The sequence below is a fragment of the Gigantopelta aegis genome, chromosome 8 (genome assembly GCF_016097555.1).
Source record: "Gigantopelta aegis isolate Gae_Host chromosome 8, Gae_host_genome, whole genome shotgun sequence".
Taxonomy (NCBI): domain Eukaryota; kingdom Metazoa; phylum Mollusca; class Gastropoda; order Neomphalida; family Peltospiridae; genus Gigantopelta; species Gigantopelta aegis.
In genome coordinates, this window is record NC_054706.1 from 17,657,285 (window position 1) to 17,674,633 (window position 17,349).

At 39.4% G+C, this 17,349-nt stretch overlaps 1 protein-coding gene across 1 annotated transcript in view; it reads right to left on the minus strand.

The window, feature by feature from the left end:
* Positions 1 to 2,925: 2,925 nt before the first annotated feature.
* LOC121379351 (dexamethasone-induced Ras-related protein 1-like) overlaps positions 2,926 to 17,349 on the minus strand; it is a 35,115-nt gene continuing 20,691 nt past the window's right edge. Inside the window, exon 2 of the mRNA XM_041507923.1 lies at positions 2,926 to 6,221. Within this exon, the coding sequence (XP_041363857.1) occupies positions 5,674 to 6,221 (548 nt within the window). The 3' untranslated portion in view covers positions 2,926 to 5,673. The remainder of the gene's footprint in view (positions 6,222 to 17,349) is intronic.

Sequence of the window (17,349 nt, forward strand, 5' to 3'; positions counted from 1 at the left end):
CCAGTGGCATCCACATGGTTATCAAAAGCCGTTGGTTGTGCTTATCCTGTTGTGGGAATGGTGGCATATTAAAAATATCCCTTGCTAATAATGGAAAAAATGTAGACGGTTTCATCTCTATGACTGGACCGGCCTCGGTGGCGTCGTGGTTAGGCCATCGGTCTACAAGCTGGTAGGTACTGGGTTCGGATCCCAGTCGAGGCATGGGATTTTTAATCCAGATACCAACTCCAAACCCTGAGTGAGTGCTCCGCAAGGCTCAGTGGGTAGGTGTAAACCACTTGCACTGACCAGTGATCCATAACTGGTTCAACAAAGGCCATGGGTTGTGCTATCCTGCCTGTGGGAAGCGCAAATAAAAGATCCCTTGCTGCCAGTCGTAAAAAGAGTAGCCTATGTGGCGACAGCGGGTTTGCTCTAAAAACAGTGTCAGAATGACCATATGTTTGACGTCCAGTAGCCGATGATAAGATAAAAAATCAATGTGCTCTAGTGGCGTCGTTAAATAAAACAAACTTTACTCTATGACTGTCGTAATGACCATATGTTGGACATCCAATAGCCGATGTTTAATAAATCAATGTGTACTAGAGGTGTCGTTAAACAAAATGAACTTTTTGAAAAAAATTCTGTATCTACTAGGTATTTACCGAGATAGCATGAATAAATTACTCATGACAAGCACATCTGTGTTATTGCAACTACATAGTTAATTGCCATACATTTTCATGTATATTTACGGTTTGTCTTCCACCTCCAGTAGCCGATGATTAATTAATCAATGTGTTTTAGATGTGTCGTTAAACAAAACAAACTTCTTCTTTTCCCCAAGAGTACATTACACATTGATGTAACAATAGTGCCACTGGCTGCCAATCTTCTTGTGTACACAGAACACTAATCACAATGTTTTGTATCCACGAAGTGTTTACGTCATAAATATAAGCCTCATAGTCAAACCTTGCTAGGCTGTGTTTAATTAATTTCCAGGTGAATATAATGTTCAATGTTTTGCTGATGCCACACCCAATCGGATTAAAACGAAATGCGGCTGAAATTAGGTATTAAACATAATCATCAGGCTGAAATCAGGTCAGCTGAATCAGGAAACCCCAATCATGCTGAAATTATGTCTTTGCAACCGAGCCAGACTGAAATCATGTCTTAACAACCGAGCCAGACTGAAATTATGTCTTTGCAACCGAGCCAGACTGAAATTATGTCTTTGCAACCGAGCCAGACTGAAAGCATGTCTTAGCAACCGAGCCAGACTGAAATCATGTCTTAGCTACCGAGGCATACTGAAATCATGTCTTAGCAACCGAGGCATTCTGAAATCATGTCTTAGCAACCAAACCAGACTGAAATCATGTCTTAACAACCGAGCCAGACTGAAATCATGTTTAGCTATCGAGCTAGACTGAAATCATGTCTTAGCTATCGAGCCAGACTGAAATCATGTCTTAGCAACCGAGCCAGACTGATATAATGTCTTAGCTACCGAAACATACTGAAATCATGTCTTAGCAATCGAACCAGACTGATATTAGTTATCAAATAACCGAATTAGGCTGAGATCTGGATCCGATTTTTTCAAAACATAGTTAAATTAACCCTGGATTAGTCTAATATTTTCCTTTTAATTATCTTGGAACCAATGGAAAATAAACTTTAGATTTGATTGTGTATAAATGGATACCTTTGGTTGTTCTGAACCAAGTTACAACATTAGGTCTTCAACTATTATTTGTATTGATTCAGTGTTTGGTTTTGAAACTGTATGTTAACCACTGGTTAAGCTAAGGTTTTAACAGCTGGCCCCTGGGTCTTAACGCAAGTGGACTGAATTCAGATCTGAAAACAATATATTCCAGATGAAATCAGGGGCCTAATTCACTAAACTCTTGAAACTTTGCGATCTCGCAGTGCAATGCTAAACGACTTGCAAAGAGGATGTTTTGTTGTCTAGCAGAGCCTAAGAGACCTTTGTGAATTAGGCCCCAGGTCTTTAAAACCCCAAACAGACTGAAATCAGGTCTTAATCCGAACAGACTGAAACCGGATCTAAAACAATGTATTCGAGCTGAATTCAGGTCTTTAACAACCCAACGAGACTGAAATAAGATTTTAACCCACTCACTTCTTATAAAATGACTCTTCTGTACATGACTTATGATCTGAATAGTTCCAATGGCAGATCATGACCATGCAACCTTAAATTCAACCACACAGGTCTCAGAGAATCATGCAATATATCGCACGATTACTGGTTGTATCGCTTCGTTTAACCATTAACACAACATAAAAGAACTGAACAACAGATTTCAAAACAGTCAAACATTATTCAAACATACATGTAGCACAAAATACAAAACAGATATGTTGGAATCTTGAAGTACACCAATGAACGCACTGGCTGTTAAAGGGACAGACTCTAGTTTTTAAACACTAGGACATAGTTTTCACTGTTAAGGCCATTTCTGATAATAGAAATAAGTCATTTCTTAGATTTTATTGGTTAGGTTATCCATTTCCGTACATCCAAGTGTTTCTGGTCATCTTAGTGTTTCTAATACCAAAAAAAAAACCCCTAAAAACAAACAAAAATTAAACAATATACTTTTCTTATTTTAAAAAAATCGGCCTCGGTGGCGTCGTGGTAGGCCATCGGTCTACAGGCTGGTAGGTACTGGGTTCGGATCCCAGTCGAGGCATGGGATTTTTAATCTAGATACCGACTCCAAACCCTGAGTGAGTGCTCCGCAAGGCTCAATGGGTAGGTGTAAACCACTTGCACCGACCAATGATCCATAACTGGTTCAACAAAGGCCATGGTTTGTGCTATTCTGCCTGTGGGAAGCGCAAATAAAAGATCCCTTGCTGCTAATCGAAAAGAGTAGCCCATGTAGTGGCGACAGCGGGTTTCCTCTCAAACTCTGTGTGGTCCTTAACCATAAGTCTGATGCCATATAACCGTAAATAAAATGTGTTGAGTGCGTCGTTAAATAAAACATTTCTTTCTTTTTTATTTTAAAAACGTCTAAGAACGTCTAAGAAGTAACGATTATGAAGAGGAGCTCTGGCCTGGTGCTTATAAAACTGGTAGAGTCTAGACTCGAGACTCTAAGAGAGTCTGAGACACCAATGTCATGACAACACCATACAAATGGTATGCGTGTGACGTCATTAGACATTGAGTCTGGACTCTTAAAAGTTTTATAAGCACGGGCCAGGTTCTATTTTTGAAGGGTATTTCCCCGTTTTAATGTCACAGACTCCTATTTAACTCTATCGTAAATGTATCCAAATGTGTTGCAGGTTTGTAGAAAAACCGAAGTTAGTGTCCTTTTTCAGACGCTAAAACTTGGGTCTGCAACTGTAACACACCAACCAATGGGTGGAGTCTTTCCTTAATGCACGGTAACTCTGTAAAACACAGCCACTGAGAATCATTTCAATGTTTCAGCTACTGGAGAGATATGTTGAACAACCGATATGAAAACACAAATAGCCGAATACACGTACACCTTAAAGGTAGGTGTACGACCAGTACACCGACTTCTCTCTCACTAACCACTAACCCTCAAACAGCCCAGATAGCTGTGTGTCCAGGACAGTGTACTTGAACCTTAATTGAATATGTGCACGAAAATAAGAATAAATGAAATGAATTACGTGTTATGAAATATACAGTACGTAGACGTTCCTCTTCAGCTAACATGTTATCATAACACATTTTGATAACATTTTAAACAGCAATCGTCAACTAAAAATTAACAGTTATTTAAAAAAAAAATTATAGCTACGTAGCTATAATTCAATTATATACTGAAATATCCACAACAATAGAATATGACGACTTAGCTGGTTGAATAATGTAATTTTCGGGAGAACTTATATGGATGTAACTTAACCATTACAAATAAACCCTAGATTTTCATGCCAGCTTGCCCCGAAAATAAAGGCCCATCCCCGTTTTTATTTCTTTCATTGGCAATAATAATAATAATAATAATAATAATAATAATAATAAACGTAAATATAAATAAATAAATAAATAAATGAAATAGTGGTAAAATAATACTTCTTTTTTATTTTATTCGATGTGCGTTATTTCCAATTTCCTCAAAAAATATATATATAAATATAACCAAAATTCAGCCCGCGTCCACGTTTTGAAAATCTAGCATTTAATTTACAATGGCCTTAAAGGCAATATTTTGAAGACGAACTGCCGTGCGACCCGATCTTTAAGTGACAATATGTCACTATCGTTACCACGTGTCTGGCAACATTACACATACAGTACAAACATGTATCGTTAAAAATTTCAATAATACAAAATATCATGCTTTTTCTTATCAGAAAATACATCATGAATTGTTATAAAACAAAGTCAAATAATACAGCGTCTAAAATATTATATAGCGCCTTCGTGACGCTAACAGTAAATGTCAGTTTTAACGAAGTTAAATCCCTTTTACCAGTTGACCAATGGGACCAGATTGGTTTGACCATAATGTAATTATGGCAGTTTTGGCATATAGACGTTTTCGTCGTGGCACAAATGCAATTTTAGTCTGATTATCTAAATTCGTATAGCGCTTAGCACGAACTTACTTAGTCTATACGATCATTTTGACACTACGGACTACGGATATATTTGCGATAGCAAAAACATACAGTCCAAACATTTTGCCATTGTACAAAACGTCTTAAATATGTTTCCAACATCAAACAAAAACACTTTGACAAAATTCCGCCCCTGTGAACAAAAACCAAGATGGCACACTAGTCTAAATTCATATTTGAGTAACACAGTGTATCTCATATCCTTTCCATGACCAAAAGTTGTTCAGTAAACAGATCCTTGAGGCTAAGTGAGTCATTAAGAACACCCTGTTGTGACTTGGATCAGTCAAGATACAATTTCCATTATTCTTTTGTCCAATACCAATACATGAAAGTGTGACCCTTACATCTATGTCAATGACGAAATGAATATCCCTACAATCAATCCACCGAGTTATATAATAATTACAACATACACAATTTACAATTAAAAAGCCGGTACGCCGATATGGTTCTGGATTTCTTGATATATATACTTTTAGCATAACCCATGGCCAATACATTTGTCTGCAAACACAATGTCAAAGCCATGTCGTTGGATTTATGTTACCGGATAAGGAATTTAGTGTCGGCCGAACCACTCCAATAGGTCTTAAAAATAAGACATTAAGACATTCATAACTCGATATATGATTACAGTCGGTCCCATGACTTAAACGCACTTTTATAATCGGCCAATAAACTTTGTTTCTGAATACAAGATCATATTCATAACCATATCCTTGAAGTTATGTCACTGAAAGAGGTATTGTACATGTCTTGTAAATAATTAAGTCACCGAAAAGAGGCATTATACGTGTCTTGTAATTGATTAAGTCACTAAATGAGGCATTTTGCGTATCTCGAAGCTACGTCACTGAATGACACATTTCGCGTCTTTTGATATAAAGTCACAGAACATTTCACGTCTCTTGAAACTAAATCACTAAATGACAAATTTCGCGTCTCGTGTCCTTTAAAATTACAATCACTGAATGACGCATGTAGTATCCCTTGAATTTAAGTCACTGAATGACGCATGTCGTATCCCTTGAATTTAAGTCACTGAATAACACACTTCGCGTCTCTAGGGTCGTCATCGGGAGACGTGCTGGAGTTTGTCCTGCTCTGAGCGACCAACAGGTCGGTTCTGATGCTGGGCCGGCGGGCGTTGGGGGCCACGGCTCCGCACGCATCACTCGTCTTTCTCCGTATCGACATGACCCGCCCGCCCGTGGGGGAGCTGCCCTTGCCCACGTACTGCGGATGGACTTTGCGGTGCAGCGAGGGACTCATCTCGGAAGGCAGCTTTGCCGTGTGGAAGAGTCGCACAAAAACGTCCTCAATGTTCACGTTCTTCTTGGCCGAGCACTCGATGGAGGCGGTGTTCAGGCGTCCCTCCAGCAGGTTGGTGACGTCATACTGGTGTATGACGCGGTCCTTCTCCACGTCACACTTGTTGCCGACGATCATGATAGGCACGTTGAGCAGCTTGACGTCCTTGACACTGCGGCACTGACTCTTGCACTCGACGATCTGGTCGAGCAGACGGCGTACCTCCTCGAAACTCTCGCGGTTGTCTATGCTATACACGAGGATGAAGAGGTCGCCTGGAGAAAAAACAGAGAAAGTTCACAGTTAGGCCTAGATGGTTACAAATACAAACTACTGGCATGTCAAATGCCGTGGTATGTGCTATCCTTTCTGTGGAATGGTGCATATAAAATATCTAGCTACTAATGGAAACATATAGTAGGTTTCCTCTCTTAAGACTATATATGTCAAAATTAGCAACTGTTTAACATCCAATAGCCGATGATTAATACATCAATGTTCTCAAGTGGTGTTTGTTAAGACATATATTTCGTTGGGTACTTAATTTCGTGGATTGAAAAGATAACTTCATATTTTGTTTTTAGAATACAACCTAATTCAGTTTCTCAATTGACTACCTGAAAAGAATCGGATGGAATTATTGACAAATACTCCTGGGCCCCGTTCCACGAAGCGATCTTAGCGCTACGATCACCTTAAGTGCATAGAGTAATTATGCACTTAAGATGATCTTAGTGCTAAGATTGCTTCGTGGAATGGGGCCCTGTGAAAGTTTTGCTGGAATGAGATCTATGTATAATTGCAAAGGGTTTATATTTTATAACATAAACGAATTGATAACATCCTGATGACACTAGAACATCTGAGAATACTACACAAGTGGCAGTTAGATACCATTATCAAACAATGCGTTGTTTCAAAACTTATCAAACGAGCGAAATCGAGTTGGATTCGCCCTTAAACAAATTCTTAGAACAATGGTATATTACGGTCACATGTGTGGAATTAATTCCATACATAACCTTAAAATCTAACTTTAAAGAAATTTAAATGTCTTTTTCATCTAAAACGCATTATTTGCAATGCACAGTTCATTTATACATAAGAAGCAGAAATAAATTCGGTAATGTTAATTTCATTAGACGGTTTGGATTTACCATCTAGGTCATTATCATGGAGCTGACAATCATGTCTTTAAATTTATCGTCAACATATGTGGGACATCACCGTGTATTAGCATAAGGTATTCGTTCCATCAAGTCTCTAGGAGAAATACAATACTGTTCGCTTAGTGTACAAATGTCGTGGCCTCATCTCTCCCCCCCCCCCCCCACCCACCCCCTTGCAAGCGCCTCAACTCCTGTCTCCCCGAGGGCAACTGTGTGAGAAACACTATTATGTCTAGACTATAAGTAGAAGCCACGGGAAACGTACAAAAAGGTAGCCATGTTTAATTTACTCTTCAAGTGTCCAGTCCCTAAGGCAGTGATAACTGTGATTGATTTAGAACAATGGGGTATTTACTCCGTGGACAATAACATCAGTTTTATGAATCCGTTCCTTTTTAAAGGAGGAAAAATGCCAGCGGCGATCACTGTACATAATAACTGTCAATGACAAAACACTACACGGACGGCTTAATAAGAGACAGCAGTCCCAGCACTTCCACTTTCAGGAGACCACCAATAAGCTGCAGGGCATCTTTGAGAGAGAGAGAGAGAGAGAGAGAGAGAGAGAGAGAGAGAGAGAGAGAGAGAGAGAGAGAGAGAGAGAGAGCTGAGAGAGACAGACAGACAGACAGACAGACAAGCAGACAGGCAAAACCACATACACACACGCACAACGTTTGTCGGTCTGTTCTTACACCCCCGTCCGCCGTCCGTCCGTCCATATGTGTATGCATGTGTGCTTTGTGATTTCCCCCTCCCAACCAGTGCCCCACAACTGATATATGAAAGGTCGCGGTATATGCTATCCTGCCTGTGGGAAAATGCATCTAAAAATCCCTTACTGTTAATGGGGGGGGGGGGGGGGGGGGGGGGGGGGGTGTGTGTTATATTGAATTTTCGCTGACCACGTGTCACAATGGCCAAGTGTTTGTCCCCCAATAACCTATCATTAATTAATAAATCAATGTGCTCTAGCAGTGTTATTAAACAAAACAAAAACCCATACTTAAACTTTGCTTCCCAACTAATCACTAAGTTCATTCAACCTGTATTCAGCTCATTAGTACCAGGCTATTAACGGTAACCTATATAATTATAACTAATCATCGGTCTCTTAATGTTAAGCGAGGTTACCAATTCAGTGACGTGTGTATATATAGACGTTATTACTACCCTAACCCATACTTGGGTAAGCTAAGTATAAGATTAAATCATGTTAATGTAGGTCTAAGTAATGAATGAAGTACTAATCAAATTTATACACCACCATATTTTGGCTCAATCCATACCTGTGACGTCAAACTATTGTTCTATGTGTCGATTATTTTTCAAGAATCAACACCTGTGAAACAATGCAATTTTTAACTTTTTATGAGTTCAGGTCAGGGATTCGAACCCACTACTGGCAGAACTTATTGTTGTTAACAAAGTAAATTTTGTTTTGTTTAACGACACCACTAGAACACATTGATATATTAATCATCGGCTATTGGATGTCAAACATTTGGTAATTCTGACTCGTAGTCAACAGAGAAAACCCGCTACATTTTCTTAATACAGCAAGGGATCTTTTATATGCACTTTTCCACAGACAGGAAAACACATACTACGGCTTTTGACCAGTTGTGGAGCACTGGCTGGAACGAGAAAAACCCAATCAGTTGAACAGATCCACTAATGTGGTTCGATCCTGCGACGCAAGCACCTCAAGCGATCGCCCAACCTCGTTGTAAACAAGTGCAACGCTTTAGCACACGAGGCCAAACATCTGCACCATCCAATAAATATATAATTAAGTCTTAAGGGGCCTAATTCACTAAACTCTCGCAACTTTGCGATCTCGCAATGCAATGCTAAAAGACTTGCAAAGAGAATGCTTTGTTGTCTAGCAGAGCCTAAGAGACCTTTGTGAATTAGGCCCCAGATACTAGTGATAGTACTGTATTCTGGCGGAAAAAAACCTAAAACCTGTATTAACATTATGAAAGTTAAAGTTAAAGTTTGTGTTAATTAACGACACCACTAGAGAACATTGATTTATTAATCATCAGCTATTGGATGTCAAACATTTGGTGATTTACATTATGAAGATGTGTATAATTGTCCAGGTATAGTTAACATAAAAAAGTTGTCTCTTGTAGGTGAAAATCGATCATAATATTATTGACAATGCAATATTCACAAGCGTATAGACAATTTGAAACTATACTATACTACATATTGTTTTATTAACTGCCAGTTATAATAAAGTTTGTTTTGTTTAACGACACCGCTAGAGCACATTGATTTATTTATCGTCAGCTATTGGATGTGAAACATTTGGGAATTTCACAAATAGAGAGAACACCTACTACATTTTTCCATTAGTAGCAAGGGATCTTTTACACGCACTATACAGACAGGATAGCACATACCACGGCCTTTAATATACCAGCCGTGGCGGACTGGCTGGTACGAGCCAGTTGTAATAATGCAATCAGTGATGATAGACATAGTCTGCTTCAAACTTTTCATCTACAAAAGGCAATTGTTAAATTTTAAAAATGACATCTGTCCTTTGTATAAAATAAAAGTCATCACATTGCTAATTTTTCATCTACAAAAGGCTATTTTTTAAATGTTTATTACGCCTGTTCTCTGTATGGGATCGACTGCCTCGCTCGGTGTGGGATCGATTGCCATCGACAAAGCAATTTAAATATATGTAAAATACTGCATTTTTAGGGCTGCGACTTTGACCTTGAGATATGACCGTGTAAATAACTGGAACAAAAAATGGCACCAAAGCTTTTCAGAATGTTCCTGTAATAAGCTTTAAAATTATATGTTGCCAACTTTCTTCATTAAATTCCCACGGAATTACAACTGGCCCTGGACTAATTGGTAGGAGGTGGCGTTCGTCTTTGATAAAAAAAAAACCCATACCGGCTCTGAAATTTGTCGCTGATTGGATACGGTTTCCTTTGAAATATTTCACTCACTCTTGTATGAAGTCATGATTGGATAATTATATTTACTTTAGCTTCCTATAACAATAATAATAAAAAAAAACCCAACCAAACCCAACTAGCTAATTTTATGACATATAAAACCGAAACCAGCGGGAGACTTTGTGTTTGACAGTCTAATTGTTACAAATCACAAGACACATTTATGCGATCTTATGAATAATATTACGAATCAACAATCCGCGGCACGCAACGGAAGTTAGCGATTAGATAATTCAACAGGGCAAATGTGTTTTTCCGCGCTCTCTTAGTACCGTTAACAGATTATTTGCCACATTTTGAACTTAAGGAAACAGTGTTATAGATTTAGTCGATTAGTTAATTGTATGTTAGGTCCTATATGATTTTTTTTCAAGTAATTTGAGATAACACATTGAAAAGAAATCTTTTGATAGTGATTACAAAATTACACAATTATATTCCTTGGACTATAGATATTAAATATTAAATTGCTCCCACCACGTACCATGTCAATAATTATAAAACAAACCTTAAATACTTTTGTATTTATTAGTTAATAATTCTTCTGTTTCTTTCATATTCTAACCATTTATCTACAAATGGAATACGAGAAAGACACACACACACAGAGAGAGAGAGAGAGAGAGAGAGAGAGAGAGAGAGAGAGAGAGAGAGAGAGAAGAGAGAGAGAGAGAGAGAGAGAGAGAGAGAGAGAGAGAAAGAGAGAGAGAGAGGGAGGGAGGGAGGGAGGGAGGGAAAGAAAGATAGGAAGGGGGGAGAGAGGGGAGAGAGTAAAATAGAGAGAGGGAGAGAGAGCTAGAAGAGAGAGAGAGAGAGAGAGAGAGAGAGAGAGAGAGAGAGAGAGAGAGAGAGAGAGAGAGAGCAAGAGAGAGAGACACAGAAGGAAAGAGAGACAGGGGAGAGAAAGAGAGAGAGAGAGAGGGGGAGGGAGAGAGAAAAAAGAGAGATGGGGAGAGAGAGAGAAGAAAGAGAGAGAGAGGGACGAGTGAGAGAGAAAGAAAGAGAGATAGAGAGTGAGAGAGCAAGAGAGAGAGAGAGAGAGAGAGACTGAGAGAAGGAAAGACAGACAGGGAGGGAGAGAAAGAAAGAGAGAGGGAGGGAGGGAGAGATAAAAAAAAAAGAGGGAGAGAGAGAGAGGGAGAGGAAGGGAGAGAGAATGAGAGGGAGAAAGAGAGAAAAAGAAAGAGATAGAGAAAGAGTGAGAGAGATAGGGAGAGAGAATGAGAGGGAGGGAGGGAGGGAGATAGAGAGAGGGAGGGAGGGATAGAGGGAGGGAGAGAGGGACGGAGAGAGGGAGGAAGAGAGAGGGGGAGAGAGAGAGAGAGAGAAGAAGAAGAAGATGTTTGTTTTGTTTAACGACACCACTGAAGCACATTGATTAATTAATCATCGGCTATTGGATGTAAAACATTTGGTAATTGTAGTCATCAGAGGAACCCTCTACATTGTTTTTCTAATGCGGCAAGGGATCTTTTATATGCACTTTCCAACGGACAGGAAAGCACGTACCACAGCCTTTATCCAGGTGTGGTGCACTGGTTGGAACAATTAAAAACCAATCAGTTGAATGGATCCACCCAGGTGGTTAAATCCTCAGGAAAGAACCGATGAGTCCATTGACGAGCATCGATCCTGTGACCTGTCACACCTGACTGGACATAGCACGACTGTCCTGAAAAAAAATCCTCAGGTACGTGGGCTGTCCATCTGTGTTAGTGTTTAACTGTTAGGGTGAGATAAAAGTGTAATAACCTTACATCTACCCACTAAGTCGTCAACACATGCTCTAGGTGGGAACCGGGAATGGAATACGAACCCAGTACCTATCAGCCTTAACGCCGATGGCTTAACTACTACACCACTAAGGCCAGTAAAACGCTTGTGCGTTCATTAATATACCCAGGTTAAAGGAACATACCCTAGTTTTTAAACACTAAGGCATATTTTTGACTATTATAACCGTTTTTGATAACTGAAATCATACTTTACTTAGATTTTGTTGTTTAATTATCCATTTCCGTACATTCGAAGTGTTTTTGGTCATCCTGGTGGTTTTAATATCAGAAAATGCATTGTCATATTTTTAAAAACGCACGTGCGTCTGAGAAGTAACAGTTATGGAGTCGAGTTTTAATCTATTTTAGAGGGTATTGCACCATTTCAAAGTCACAGACTCATGTTTCAGTCAATTGTAACTTTATCCAAATGTGTTACAGGTTTGTCGATTAACTAAACTTTGTGGTATATTTTCACGGGTTGAAGATGGAGTCTGTCCTTGTCCCCTTTAAAATAACTTTCACACGCAAAACGTCGTCTCACGGCATATAGTGACAAAGGGCCGCTACGTCGTTTGTCATACAAATCACTCAAACGTCGTATTCTTCGCATATAGATGCACTAGTCCATTTGTTCGTTTGTTACATATCACATCTCAAAACGTCGTATTCTTTCGCATATAGTTCATTTGGCGTTTGTTAAATAGCACAACGGGAAACGTCGTATTCTTTCGCATATAGATTCACTAGTAATTTGTCGTTTCTGTTTAAAATATCACACAAACGTCGTTATTCTTCGCATTAGTAGTGCATTAGTCATTTTGTCGTTTGTTTAAATATCACACCAAACGTGTATTCTTTCGCATATAGATTCACTAGCATTTGTCGTGTGTTAAATATCACCGTCAAATGTCGTTATTCTTCTTTCCTTGCAATATAGATGCATTTTGTTGTTCGTTTTGTTAAATATCACATCAAACGTCGTATTCTTCGCATATAGATGCACGTACTCATTGTGTCATTTGTTACATATCATAACTTTCACATCAAACGTCGTATTCTTCGCATATAGATGCACTAGTCATTTGTCGTTTGTTACATATCACACCAAACGTCGTATTCTTCGCATATAGATGCACTAGTCATTTGTCGTTTGTTACATATCACATCAAACGTCGTATTCTTCGCATATAGATGCACTAGTCATTTGTCGTTTGTTACATATCACATCAAACGTCGTATTCTTCGCATCTATATGCGAAGAATACGACGTTTGATGTGATATGTAACAAACGACAAATGACTAGTGCATTTCACATCAAACGTCGTATTCTTATATAGATGTACTAGTCATTTGTCGTTTGTTACATATCACATCAAAGCCCATCTATCGAGAGAGATGTCACGAAACGTGAACCCACCGATTGATCTGCTGATTAAAGAACACTCGGTGACGGCGGAACCAGGGTAATGAGCTATCAAATTGCGCAGTCCGACTGACAGGCGCGGCACTAGGGCCTACAGGATAACACGCAACCTGGCAGCGTGCATTTCTTATTGATTACGCAGAAATAGGAGACACACTTCTAATATTATGTGATTTAGTATATAAATCCTCTCTCTGCCTTGGCTAATCTGGCAGAGGAATTATGCTAACATCACCCTTAAAACAATATATGTTATGAAGGAATAACTAACGAGGAGTGAAGAGGTGAGGAGAGGGGGGTCGGGGACGTCGGGGGGGGGGGGGGGGGGGGGGAGAAGGGCTTTTGGGGGGGGGGGGGGGGGGGGGGGGGGGGGGGGGGGGGGGGGGGGGGGGGGGGGTGGGGGGTAAAACAAGGGGGGGTAGAGGAGAGAAAGAAAGAAATCCCGCTGCTGCCACCAAGCAGTAAGGAATCGTTTGTATGGTACGGTTTGTATGGTACGGTATTTAATGCACAAGTAGAGGTAGCGCTGTTTGCGACGGGGAAAACCAAGTCTGCTTTTCAGGAACACAGGGGCGAGACGTAGCCGAGTGGTAAAGCGCTCGATTAATGCGCGGTCGGTCTGGGATCGATCCCCGTTAGTGGGCCCATTGGGCTATTTCTAGTTCCAGCTAGTGCACCACAACTGGTATATTAAAGGTCGTGGTATGTATTATCCCGTCTGTGGGATGATGCACATAAAAGATCCCTTGTTACTAATGGAAAAAATATGTTGCTGGTTTCCGCTCTAAGACTATATGTCAAAATTACCAAATGTTTGACATCGAATAGTTGATGATTAATACATCAATGTGCTCTAGTGGTAGTGTTAAACAAACACATTTTTTCAGGAATACAATTATTAACAACACAAAATCAGAGACACGTAAGTTGTAATTTATACAGTAAAGAACAATTACACGTTTCAAAAGATAATAAAAGACCCATAAACGGTGTATACTACTTAAAAAAGTTAATAAATACAGTTTGTTTTGTTTAAAGACACCACTAGAGCACAATGATTTATTAACCATCTGCTATTGGATGTTTGGATGTTAAACATTTTGTAATTTTGACTCGTAGTCTTCAGAGGAAACCCGCTACATTATTCGATTGGCAGCAAGGGATATTTTATATTAATTTTCCGACAGTCAGGACAGCACATACCACGACCTTTTGTATACCAGTCGTGGAACACTGGTTGAGACGAAAATAAAATCCAATCGGAGAATGGGTCCGCCAAGGAGGTTCGATCCTGAGACAAAAGAACCACAGGCACGCGCTCTTCTAAAGTAACTTCCAGCCAGTGCACCACGATTGGTACATCAAAGGCCGTGGCATGTGTTATCCTGTCCTTGGGATGGTGCATATAAAAGATCCCTTGCTGCTAATCGAAAAGAGTAGTCCACGGAGTGGCGACAGCGGGTTTCCTCCCTCTATATCTGTGTGGCCCTTAACCATATGTCCGACGCCATATAACCGTAAATAAAATGTGTTGAGTGCGTCGTTAAATAAAACATATCCTTCCTTCCTTCTTTCCAAAGTAACTGGATTTTACATGTTTAGCACAACCTGGATTGCATTCCAATTTCGTCACTAAAGGAACGTGTTATTATTAGCAACATTTTAATTAGACGTTTGTAACCTAAATCTGATTTAAAAGAATTAATATACAATTTTGAAAAATGTGCTATATTTGGATCTGATACAATTTTAACAGTTATTTTAGCTTAGACATTTTTTTCTTTCATTCACAATAACTTTTATTCATAGCAACACACACAATGGGTCTAAAATACCGAAGGTTATTTCTAGACCAAACCTAGATAGTACTTTGGATTATATTCAAATAGTATTCTGTTCGACTGACGTGGGTTATAACCCAATAATGTCAGCCGGTTGACGTTTCATTGGTCAAACCTACGCCGCTATAGAGATCAAATAGATCTATCGTCGTATACTTTAATTTGTTATATTCTGCACAAGCAATATCAATATAATTTCTCAAAGTCCCCCGTCACTGACATGATGGTGGTTTGCGATCTTCATCGCTGTAAATGTCATGCGACTGATCACCTACACATGAGTTTATTTTGTTTAACGACACCACTAGAGCACACTGATTTATTAATCATCGGCTACTGAATGTCAAACATTTGGCAATTTTGATATATAGTCTCGGAGAGAAAACCCGCTATATTTTTCCATTAGTAGCAAGGGATCTTTTATATGCATCATCCCAAAGACAGGATAGCACATACCACGACCTTTGACATACCAGTCGTGGTGCACTGGCTGAAACTAGAAATAGACCAATGGACCCACCGATCGTTCCCAAACCGACCGCGCACCAAGCGAGCGCTTTACCACTGGGCTACGCCCCCCCCCCCCACTCCCCCTACACACGAAGTCCTCGAGAATATACACGTATCTAAGTCCAGCCAGACCGAGCAGAGAAACGTCCAGTTCGAGAACCAGTCAAAATAGTTCGCATATTATAGCCAGTGGTATTTAGTACCAAATGTTCCGCCCTCAAGCCAGTTCGACCCCAGTCTAACAAGTTCGTCTCACGTGTCATTTCGCCCACAACTATTTGTCAATTCGACCTCAAAGCAGTATACTAGGTTGCAGAGTACCAGAGAAGAGAGTTCCGTGTCAAAGTTCGATGTGCACCGTCAAATATGTATGGAGTAAAAGCATCTGTGGGTGTGATTGGTAGTAATATGTGACATTGATTATTTGTGCAAATACTATTATCCATTGACAATAAATAAATACACTTTTATTTGTTATACAGTTGTTATGCAGTATATACCAGAAGTTGAAACTACTGCGGAGTACCCCCTCCCCCCCCAAAAAAAAAAATGGAACTGCAATTTTCAGCAAAAATGGCTGTTGCTATTAAAAACATTAATTAAATCTCTTAAATGGTATGCGACCCCCCATTTTCTTGCAGGTAGATTAGATGTCAGGTGCCACACTTTTTATTGCTGCACTTCATGGGTGTGTTGATACGTTGCTTATATCAGTTTTATTAGTAAACATTATCGGCAATAGGAATTGATTTGGTCTATTAGAACCACTAGCACCAAGTTCTATATACATAGAGGATATTTCATGTTTTTTGTCAAATATGATTTATATCTCATCGAGTGAAGTTTGTAATCATATCAAGCTCGTCGCGCAAGCGCGACTCGTGAGATATAAAATTTTCTATTTATTATATAACTTTTGGCAATTTACCTTTATAGTTCCGGCTTTCTTACAGTGAAGATAACACTTTGTACAGTGAAGATAACACATTTTAGAGTGAAATATTGAAATTTTCACTCTAAAATGTGTTATTGTTACTGAGTGACTGATAACACTTTTATTTCACTGATATTTTAAGATATTTCACTAAATGTCATACAATAAAATATATCAATCAAACTACGACCCATAAATAAGAGTACTACAACCCTTACCTCAAAGTATTAACTGATCAAGTTGGTATTTTTCATGGCTCATATTTGGTATAACCAGATGTTTTGCGCATAATTTATCACCAATAGCAGGACTTGTGGTACTAACTACTCTATCAAAAGTTCGGTGCACCTCGAACATTGACCCAGCCGGATGTAATTTGGTTTAGTATTACCTGAAATCAGATCTGTTTACCCCATTTTGTTTTGCATTGTCAGATAATAAAGATGATAATTGTTAATCTGATAAAAGGCATCCGTATCCAACAAAGTGCATAAGCTAGAGGCGAACTGAAACCGGTGATATTTAAAACAGCATCTAGTTAAGTAGGTAGAACGCTCACTTGAGGTACTTTGGTTGTAGGATGGAACCTCCTCGGTGGACCCATCCTCTAATTGTGTTTTTTTACCCTCGTCCCAACCGGTACTCCACGACTGGTACATCAAATGTCGTGGTATATGATGTCTTGTCTGTGGGGAAAGTGCACATAAGATAGGCCTTGCTACTAACGGAAAAATACGGCGGATTTCCTGTAAGACTA